This window comes from Pempheris klunzingeri, chromosome 10 (assembly GCF_042242105.1).
Source record: "Pempheris klunzingeri isolate RE-2024b chromosome 10, fPemKlu1.hap1, whole genome shotgun sequence".
NCBI classification, from domain to species: Eukaryota; Metazoa; Chordata; class Actinopteri; order Acropomatiformes; family Pempheridae; genus Pempheris; species Pempheris klunzingeri.
In genome coordinates this window covers 25,490,403-25,500,924 of record NC_092021.1, presented here as the reverse complement: position 1 = coordinate 25,500,924, position 10,522 = coordinate 25,490,403, and the positions used below count along the sequence as shown (strand labels likewise).

The following is a 10,522-nucleotide window of genomic DNA, read 5'->3' as shown; positions in this document are numbered from 1 at the left end:
ACCAGAAGCAGCAGGAGAAATGATTCTAGCAGCGTTTCATGTTTAATATCTATGTTTATTGATATTTATGTTCAGTACACATGAGCTGGAGGAGGTATTGATCCTATGATACACTGCCATACACTTATATTTCTGTATTTATCCTGATGTTCGTTCTCTCTCTGTCACCTTTTCTGTGTCCTGACTCTCTGCTGCTGTAACGTCTGGCCTCACTGTGGTGGTGGTAACAGCACCGGTGTGGTCAGCTAACCTCTGCTCTGCTCTGCTCTGCTCTGGTTGTGGACTGTTCACAGGTTATGAGTCTATCAGGAGAGAAGAAGTCCTGCTGAGAGAGAATGAACATTTGTAATAGGTGAGTGTAAACACAACAGAAAGCCACCATCTGCTCCTCACAGTACACAGTACTCCGAACAATCAGACAGAAACTCTGAGAGAGACTTTGAGGCTGGAGACACAGCAGCTTCCCTTCAGTTCATCAGCAGGAAGAATCAGAGCACAAAGCACAAAGATAAACTGTCAGCCCCTCATGATAGAAAGTATAAAGTGATCACTTCATTTAAACATTAAAGCAGGTTGTTGATTATTAATTTAACAGGATGATTTTATTTATTTATCCAGAAACCGTCCTGATCACATGACACGAGAGAAGTGCTGCACATTCATTCACTATACCAAACGAAGTAAAGTTTAATGTTTAATGAGCCTTAAATCCTGTTTTTATTTATTAAGGATGTAGTGTAGCACTTAGTGTGTAAAATGTATTGTGTGTTAGCTGCTGTTATTATTATAAAGTTAATCTAGACTGGAGAGGATCAGTGGAAACATCCTCACTCCAAACTCAGCCGTCATTGTGACCTCAACCTCCCCAAACCCCCAAAATATTCAATTTACAGTGATGCTGGACCTGTTTGACTGATAAGTTACTAAAATGATTGAATAATTAACGTCTGCTGTGTGTCATCGCTGCTCTGAGATCTTTCTTCACCTGTGAGGAGAAAATTACTTTATTATTAAATCTGTTTTACTAGAATTTACTTTATTTCTCTGTCTGGTAACGTTGGACATTCAGTTAGTTTGGACTGTGACCTTTATGATGTGTTATAATATTATGATTATGTGGACGTTTACTTGGTTGTTCAGTGTGCTTTTACTTAATTAATAATGGAAAACACTTACTTACTTGCTTCGTTACTAGTTTAACAGCAGCTTAAAACTTAAAGTGATAGTGAAAATCAAAAGTGGGCCTACACACTGTACAGTATTGATGAATATACTGGCTGCATTCGGGGCCACATGCTGCCTGTAAATCAAATTTGTGAGGTATTTTCAGCCCTTAAAGTTGAGTTCAAAGTGTTGGGATGGTGCCGTGTTGCACCAACTGGCCTTCAGCAGTCCAGTCTTAATAACGGTCTGAAGCTCGGACACCTCGTTAACTCTCCTGCTGCTAATTTGAAGTCAGACATTTGTAATTTTGCAGCAGCGTTATGGAGGATCAGCTGCTGCAATAATAAGCCAGCTCCTCATCAGTGTGTAGGTCCGGTGGATTCCTCCTGTCCCCAATAACCCTCTCATCTAAAGGATGTAAGATCCATGCTTGGTCTCAGTGAGGAGAAAACAAGCACTTTTTACAGTGTGGAACGTGTAAAACATAAACTTTTTACGGTGCTGTAGTGATTAACATTAAAACACGCCACTGATTGTTCACAGAAACTGTCAACTTGCTGGATATGAAATAGCAGCAGAGATAACTAACTAACCTACTAACTAACCTGCTAACTAACTGCTAACTCTCCCATGTTTTTAATGGAGATTTACAAGCAGTGTTTTAATGATAATCACTACAGTGGTTTACTTTAATCACAGTTAAAATCAGTGTCAGACTTCTGACTGTGGTTTTTTTTTGCCATATAAACCTAAATATTAGGTCGAACCATAAACCGTAAACATGGACGAAAAAGAAGCCAAAACATCTGAATAAAGAAAAGTTTTTCATTAATTTGTCTAAATTAATCTGACTTTTCTATTATAACTTTAAAGTTATTTGGAGGCTTTGGAGCTCAGAGTTCCTGCTGCTTGGTGGTCTAAAGTCTTTCTGCCTTCACTGTGTGCTAATTCAAAGGGACATGTCCTCTGTGACTAACTAAAGTATTGTACAATGAGGCAGGATTTCCAAGAATCTAAAAATGTATTTGTCAGACGTAGTTAATCCTCTGCTTGAATATTAAGCATTGTTATGCTTCCACATGTACTGCAGTGTTGTGGTGCAGCTCTGTTTACCTCAGTAAGAGCTGAATATCTCTCTCAGGGGTTTTCTCACCAAACATTCTCCAGCTGTTTCGACTGCGGTTAACGATCACCTTTATATTTATCCTTCAACGAGGACATTGTTGAGATTGACCTCCATGTTTTCTGACAACATACGTGGACACATGTCGGCCTGCGTGTGACCGTGCACCACCTGGACATCAGGCCGCCCTTGTCCCCGCTAGAGCCGCAGTCACCATCAGCACATTTCCAGCTTGTGTAAACACAATAAGAGCAAAGGTCGCCCTCGGGTCACGCGCACAGTCGGTGGCTTTCATCGTGGCTCTATGAAAGTTTGATTCTGGGTGACACAAAAGCAGCTCTGCGGGACAAGAGGAGCGACAGAGACACGAGTGTTCGTCCCTGTTTGACACCAGACAGGGGAACTAAAAGTGAAAAACAGTTAGTGTACTCCACCACACCATGTTTCAGCTTCGATCCTCCACGGAGGCGGCGTCATGTGAGAATGAGGGATTTTGTTTATGAAAGATCAGTCATTTGTGGTAAGTCTTGAAACTCTGAGTTCTTGCACGCTGAGCAGTTTTTCAGTTTCAACTTAAAGAGTCTGTGTCTCCGCTGGTGCCTGTAGCTATTTGTCTCGTAGGCGAAGCAACAAATCCAGTTTCCAGATGAGGCTGCATGGATCAAAATATGAGAAGTGACTGTTTGTGGTGAAGACTGGAAATAAATAACTAATTATGTTTAACAAAGTCAGCAGTGTTTATCATGGAGAGGGGAGATGTTTTCAATCCTGAAGTTCTACATTTTCAGTCAGTTATCATTCGTGCACTCTGTCATATGGGGACTTATTTCTCATCCTGAAATGTGTTTTATTGATTCTTCAACAGGAGGTTTGAGTTTCTGTTTGTTATCTCTCTCTCTCTGCTGATCAAAGTGAAAGCTGATGATGATGTCTGTCCCCACACAGGGAGGGAGGTCAGTGTGCAGAGATGGCTATGGTGTGCCTGACAGACTTTGAGGAGTATGCCAAAGAGCATCTCTCAAAGGCTACCTGGGATTATTACGCAGCTGGAGCAGACGAGTGCTGCACCAGGGACGACAATATCCTGGCTTACAAAAGGTACAGCGGGAAGAAATAAACACTTTCGGTGTTTTGATGTGTAAAGACACCGTTTTTAATTTGCAGCCAACATGCCAGACTTCATCTTCGTCACTTGGGGGCTGAAAAAAATGTGTGTTTAAAGAGTTTTAGTGCTAAAACTAAAAGATGACAGAGGACACAGTCTGTTAAAGAGGTCATACATTAGAGCTGGAGTGGACTTTGTCCTGCTGTAAATGATTTCTGTACATACAGAGCTGTGACGCCTCATAATCACTAACAGGCAGTTGCATTTTAACCAGTGCAGCAAAGCTCCTCTGCCCCCCCGTAGTGAAGAAGGAACTGTTTTGAAAGTACCAACGGGACACTGGGACTCAGAGCTTCTCCTTCCAGCGTGTCCTCGTGCATTCCTCTTTCCTAACGTCTCCGTGAAGACCGATGGACTGCTTCTCCTCACCGTGATGCTTCTGGATGCTTCTGCTAGAAATGTTCCCCCAGTAGGAATAAAGGCTGTGTCTTGGAAAGAGATCTCAACTTATAGCTTTTGGAAAACAGAATCCCAGAGTGCCCTGTGTCCTCTCGTTCAAAGAAATATGACTTATCCAGCAAAAACAGCTCATTTCTCTGAAAAGACTGATTTTATTTGACAGACCTTTAGTGTTTTGTCAACAGGTTGGTTTGGATTTTGACTTTTCTTCAAATGAAAACATATTTACTTCTTTAACTGGTCACAACATGCCTTCATATCCCGTCAGATTTATCTGAGTGATCTGATCCTCTGATCCTCGTTACATGATGTTTATCTGCTCTTCACGCTCAGGATCCGCCTGAGGCCTCGTATTCTGCGGGACGTGTCGGTGAGCGACTCCCGGACCACCGTCCAGGGCACGGAGATCAGCTTCCCCGTTGGTATTGCACCCACTGCCTTTCACTGCCTGGCCTGGCATGAAGGGGAGGTGGCCACCGCTCGGGGTGAGGACTGTGTGTGTGTGTGTGTGTGTGTTGTATAGTTATAGTATAGTTTTGGTTTTAAACCTTTGTTGTGAGGACATTTTTCCTGGAGGGGAAAACAGTTCACTGTTTTTATGTTTTATTTTAGGGCTTAAAGGCTCCTGTGTTTAGGAAATAATGAGTCTTTACCTTGTAAAACTCCTAAATCCTTTATTAAATATGACTACTAACACTGGATCACCTTTTAATAACACACAAATAATAGTTTTTGAAGCTCCTGATGAGGTTAGATGAAGGTTTTTCATCCAATAACAATGTCAGTGTGCTCTCCCAACACTAGAGGGGAGTATAAGACACTAGATGGGACTCTGATGGCCTTTTCTCTTTTGTCTCTCTATGTTTGAGGCACTTGGGTACCCAGAGTGAAGTATCTTCAGTCTGAATCTTAATAACCATAAAGTCTTTCCCCTCACAGCCACAGAGGCCCTCAACACCTGCTACATCACCAGCACTTACTCCACCTGCTCAGTGGAGGAGATTGTGGCCGCGGCACCAAACGGTTACCGCTGGTTCCAGCTCTACGTGTACCGGGACCGCAAGCTGTCGGAGCAGATCGTGCACCGCGTGGAGGGGCTCGGCTACAAGGCCCTGGTCCTCACCGTCGACGTCCCCTACACTGGGAAGCGCCGCAATGACATCCGCAACCAGTTCAAGCTGCCGCCACACCTCAAGGTCAAGAACTTTGATGGTGTGTTCCAGGTAACTGGTTCTTTAACATATTAAGACGTGGTAGAGAAATGACAGGAGACTGAGCAAAAGTCATGTAGACAAGATCATCCAGAGAGTCACAGCTGCAGCCGTAACAGTAGTAAAGGCATCTTCAGCAGCCGAGGATATTTGTGACACTTGTACTGTTTCCTTTTGCACTATAAGCAGGAGGCAGCAGTCCCAGAGGAGTACGGGATCCCCGCCAACACCTTGGACCCCTCCATCAGCTGGAAGGACGTGTACTGGCTGCAGTCCATCACCCGCCTGCCTATTATCATCAAGGGAATCCTGACGAAGGAGGACGCTGAGCTGGCCGTGGAGCACGGCGTCCAGGGCATCATTGTGTCAAACCACGGGGGGAGACAGCTGGACGGAGGCCCGGCCTCGGTACTGACTGACCGTCTGGCTGCTTGAGTTACTTTAAAGATCGATTTGTTTCTAATGTTGTGTCTACAGTGATGACACTGTCCTGGTACAGGATTTATTTAAGGACAACTTTATTTATAAAGCACCTTTCAGACACAAGGCAGTTCAAAGTGCTTTACAGGGACGTAGAACACACTAAAAACAAGACACAGAAACATTAAAACTGCATTTAAAAGATGATAAAAGCACAAGAAAATAAAAAGTTAAAGCTGAAGAGATGTTTTTTCAGATTAAAAGAAGTTATGGAGCTCCTTTATTGTTAAGCCACAGTAAACAGTGACAGGTGTTCAGCTTGTTCCACAGGTGAGGAGCAGAGAAACTAGAAGCTGCTTCACCTTGTTTGGTTTTGATCCTGGGAGTAGACCTGCAGCAGGTGACCTGAGGGGTCTGGACGCCTCATAGCGTAATCAGAAATGTATTTGGGCTCAAGACCATTTAAGGATTCTTAAATCTATCCCTCGGCACACTGGGAGCCAGCGGACAGACCCAAGGAGCGCTGTGATGTGCTCCTCCTTCCTGGTGTTTGTCTGAACAAGTTCTTCTGACTATTTATGGCTGTATTTATTAACGTGGTGGTGGACTGACTTACTGATGATGAAGTTTAGGTCTGAGTCCATCATAACGCCAAGATTTCTGATTCATGGATTCAAGGTGACTGCTGGGCCAAAAACAGTGACTTCAGTTTTATCTGTGATCAGCTGTGAGACATTCTGGCACATTGACTCATTGATACTAATAATGTCAGTAGTTGTAGTAACAGAATAGGAAGTAGCAGAAGTAACTAGTATAGCAGTGGCCAACCAGGTGCCCCAGCAGCTCACCTGGTAGAGCTCGAGTCCTTACAGCAGCACTACGAGCTCTACACAGTTAATAGCTGTAAAATGAAAGGCTCTTTCCAAGAGTCAGACGAGAACATTGATCCCGCTCGTGACTGTTCCTCACTGATGAACACTTTATGTCTTGGTTGTCAAAAATGAAAGTGTAAAACCAGAAGGTGGCAGTTTTGGTTTCTCCGGAAGTCTTCTTCTCACTTTGAGGTCGACATGCAGCCAGCAAAGACATCAGGAACTCTAGTCTACTCTAGTCTGACTGCTCCTTTAATGTTACCAGGGGTCACATAACAACAGCTGGAGCTAGGGGCTTGTTGTGGATCTGATGGAGCCACAGTTTAACTAAAAAATAAAATCAGACCAGCAGGTTGTTTGTTACCATCTGAGCTTTGGGAATCCTTTTCTAAATATAAGAGTGAAGAGTTGCTTAGCTTGTAGTAACACATATGGTCTAACCTGGGGTGAAGTGGAGTATGAAAAGCCCGTTTTTATCCCCATTAAGTGTCTTTGAGCTTCAAGAAAAGCGACCTGTAAATAAAACGTGTCATTGTTGTTAAGCACTGTTGCTCTAAAGGATGCTGACTTGCTCTAAAGGATGCTGACTTGCTCTAAAGGATGCTGACTTGCTCTAAAGGATGCTGACTTGCTCTAAAGGATGCTGACTTGCTCCCCCCGTGTCGCCAACAGATCGACGCGCTGTCGGAGATCGTGGACACGGTGCAGGGCAGGATCGAGGTCTACCTGGACGGAGGAATCAGGACAGGAAGTGATGTACTGAAGGCACTGGCATTGGGAGCCAAGTGTGTTTTCATTGGCCGCCCAGCGGTGTGGGGCCTAGCATACAAGGTGACGCCGTGTGTGTGTGTGTGTGTGTGTGTGTGATTATAACCACATTAAGATGCTGCTTCTCATCTAAACATTAGTACTGACAACTATCTGGCTGTCTTGGCATATTTCCTCTCCTGGCTCACAGGCTCCACATACTGAGCCACTGTATCTCATTCAGCCTTCAGTGATTTTAAATAACCAGGTTCACTGGGACCAAACACTGAGATACAGAGGAGTGAAACTACCTACCAGTCAGAAGTAGTTTATTCTTACAGCTGCAGAAAACACAAGATAAACACTCACGCTACGCTTCCATACCACGCTTCTCCTGAGTGGATAAAAGACAAAAAAGGAAAAGAACTCTCTGATATGAGAAACTATTTGCGACATGAAAACATCAAGCTCTGCCTCGTCCTTGGATAAACATGTTATTGACATGAGGAGCTCCCTCCCTTCCTTCCCTTTTTCACAAAAGCAACTAAAGTTCATGGACAAGTGTGTGTATGAATATATTTATATTTCAAACATAAGTTATTTCCTTTGATTTTAGTTAAACCAGGGGTGTCCAAACTTTTTTCACTGAGGACCACATACAGAAAAACATCCAAAGGGCTGGGCCGCTCACTAGAAGTGAGCTGTATTGCTAACTTTAATCCACTAGAGGTGATGTATATCGCCTCACCTCTGGTGGATTAAAGTTGGCAAATTAATCAAATGTAGGTAAATTCTGCTTGATAACTGAATATGATTCAAGAAAAAAACAGCATCAGAGAGGGAAGCTTGAAATAGTCTGTGTTAGAGCTCTGGTGCTCCAATCAACAGCCTTACCTCCACTTTCTCGCTCCTCGGCGGACACCATAGATTCCTTTGAGCTCCCCTGTCCCAGCTGGAGCTCCATCCGTCGTACCTCCACACAGCTGGTCCCATTTAACTCCCATCATGCCAACTGCACCTGCCACAGCTTCAAAAACATCCTCACCTGTCCTGGTGCTCTTTAGACTGCTAACATCAAGCAGCTCCTCCGCAATGCTAAAGTGATCTTCATTAGTTATCAGCTGTGCTCTCATCGCACACACTGTCTGAAACTTTCTACACTAACTTGCTCTCTTACGTTTCTTTCATTCTGCCATTTTGGGTCACCTGCAGCACATTTCTTCTTCTATTACTCATTTTATAGAGAAGCTGCCTCGTTCAAGACAGTTACTCCACCTAGTGGTGAGACTAAGAAGTACAACACAGTCCTGCACAGGTTCCATGTGTGGGCCACATTCCAATACATTTTTAGAATTTCCTGCGGGCCAATGAAAATTGGAGCACGGGCCGCAGTTGGCCCGTGGTCCATAGTTTGGACACCCCTGTGTTAAACTATTCTTTGATTTAAACAGTTAAGTAACTTACTGTTATGCTGAACTTAGTGGACAGAATCAAACTCAACAACACCCCTGCAGTGATGTAGAGTCAGACTTTATAGAAATGATTTATCTGGCTTTAAATAATTGAATAAATGACAAATCAAATAAAAGTTTTCAGTGTTAAAGAACAACCACATCTTTAAAACTATAGCTGGTGTTGTTTTTAGAGATAGATCAGAGTATTACAGGTTGTATTGTGTGTTTTATAGTAACTCTGGGTCCTGTGTGATCTTTCAGGGCGAGGAAGGACTGAGGGAAGTACTGCAGATCTTAAATGATGAGTTCCGCCTGTCCATGGCTTTATCGGGTGAGAACCGAAGCTGAAAAGTGATCAGTGCAACCGTGCAGATACATTTTACAGAAATACCCTGCCTACAAAAACAAGGATTCATTTTTATACATTTGTGTGATCCAGGTTGCAGGAATGTGGCAGAAATCAACAGGAACCTCATTCAGTTCTCTAAACTGTAACAGACCAGCGGAGGGCAGCACTGAGGACAAAAACAGGACTCAATACTGAACCAAACCGACAGTGATGACCACGAGCCCGAGACTCCGTCATGACAAAGAAACGGAAAGATGTTCACCTCAGAACTCATGAGAACGAACTGCATCATGTCAGGAAACGTGAAACAAGCACGCAGCTTCCATATTTTGGAAATGACTCATGTCTGAAATCCAATGTGTATTCATGCAAAAGTGTGCGAGCCAGAGAGAGAGGGAGAAAGAGAGAGAGAGGTAGAGAGAGAGAGTGTGTTTTCAGGAAGAAGAAGAGGGTCAGCGGCAGGTTTAGCACATGGATGATGAAAGTGTGTTTGCTTTTGGATTGGAGGGGATGGAGGCACTTTTCATGGAGCCAACAAACTACTTTTGGTTTTATTGTAACAAATGCAACTGCTAACGACTGAGACGCTGCCAGTACTGAGGGCTGAATAAACGGTGATGAAGATCTGTTGCTCTGGATCTGTGATCAGCAGGCAATAACAGATGCAACCGTAGCTGAAGTCTGTCTTTTGTCTTTGTTTCCCAGCTCGGTGCTCGAGGTCATTTACTCTCTGCGTATTTAGATATTTGAAAACCATGAAAACCTTTAGCCGATATGGCCGCCGCATCAAAATTCACTCTGTTCTGTGTTTTAAATTCCTAAAGACACTAATATAATAATGCTGCCTTCAAATGGACCTTGTGTTATGACACAGGAAGTTGTGTACATGCTTTACTTTGCCTTTAGGTGAGAAATCATCATGAGAAAACTGTTGCTTGGACATCAAGGCTATAAATTCAGCTAGTTAATGTAACATGAATGCAGCAAATGTGAGGCAATATCAACATGTTCCACTTAAATTTACTTTGAAAACCTTTAACTCTTTATGACTAAAACTCTAAAATCAGAACTCACCTTCGACCAGATCATTTCTGAGAACGTTAACATCACATCACAACTCATGAACTCAGAGCTTTGCAAGGCCAAAGTCGTGAATACCACCAGAGGGGGTCGCTCATATTGTCCCCGATCATAAACGCAGTAAACATGACCCAATCTGACGGAATCATATAATCTGACAGAAGAAGAGCGGGACAGAAAAACTAACCTGGTCAATGATTGTGAGTCATTACAGGCCAGCATCTAGAAAACAAAGCCAACAATAAACTCCCACTTTAAAAGGTCAAATGAAGAAGAAAGTCTTGTTGAGTATGTCGTGTTTTCAACTCAGCAAAAGACATGAAGATACTATAAAATGTACGATTGAATGATGAGACATCAGGTGACCAAAGGCCTGCTAATGTGAATATATACTTAATTCAAACCTTTAAAAACAGCTTGTGCTCATTTCATTGACTGTATCACAAGTGTGACACACATCAACATGCAGAAAGACGTCGACAGCGAGAAAGAGAAGTAGCACAGGAAGTGACTGAGGTCTCGGTTAAGGCAACAAAAC

General features: G+C 43.2%; 1 protein-coding gene across 2 annotated transcripts; it reads left to right on the top strand.

The window, feature by feature from the left end:
* The first annotated feature begins 305 nt into the window (after positions 1-305).
* On the top strand, positions 306-9,576 carry hao2 (hydroxyacid oxidase 2 (long chain)). 2 transcript variants are annotated; one of them, XM_070838633.1, is made up of 8 exons: positions 306-352; positions 3,233-3,385; positions 4,185-4,336; positions 4,791-5,074; positions 5,249-5,470; positions 7,027-7,185; positions 8,817-8,886; positions 8,995-9,576. In XM_070838633.1, exons 1-8 carry the CDS (start codon positions 336-338, stop codon positions 9,048-9,050), a joined length of 1,113 nt encoding a protein of 370 aa, XP_070694734.1. In that variant the 5' UTR covers positions 306-335; the 3' UTR covers positions 9,051-9,576. The 2 variants fall into 2 exon arrangements, with proteins under 2 accessions (XP_070694734.1, XP_070694735.1); XM_070838634.1 differs by lacking the exon at positions 306-352 and adding an exon at positions 2,604-2,807.
* Positions 9,577-10,522: the final 946 nt, after the last annotated feature.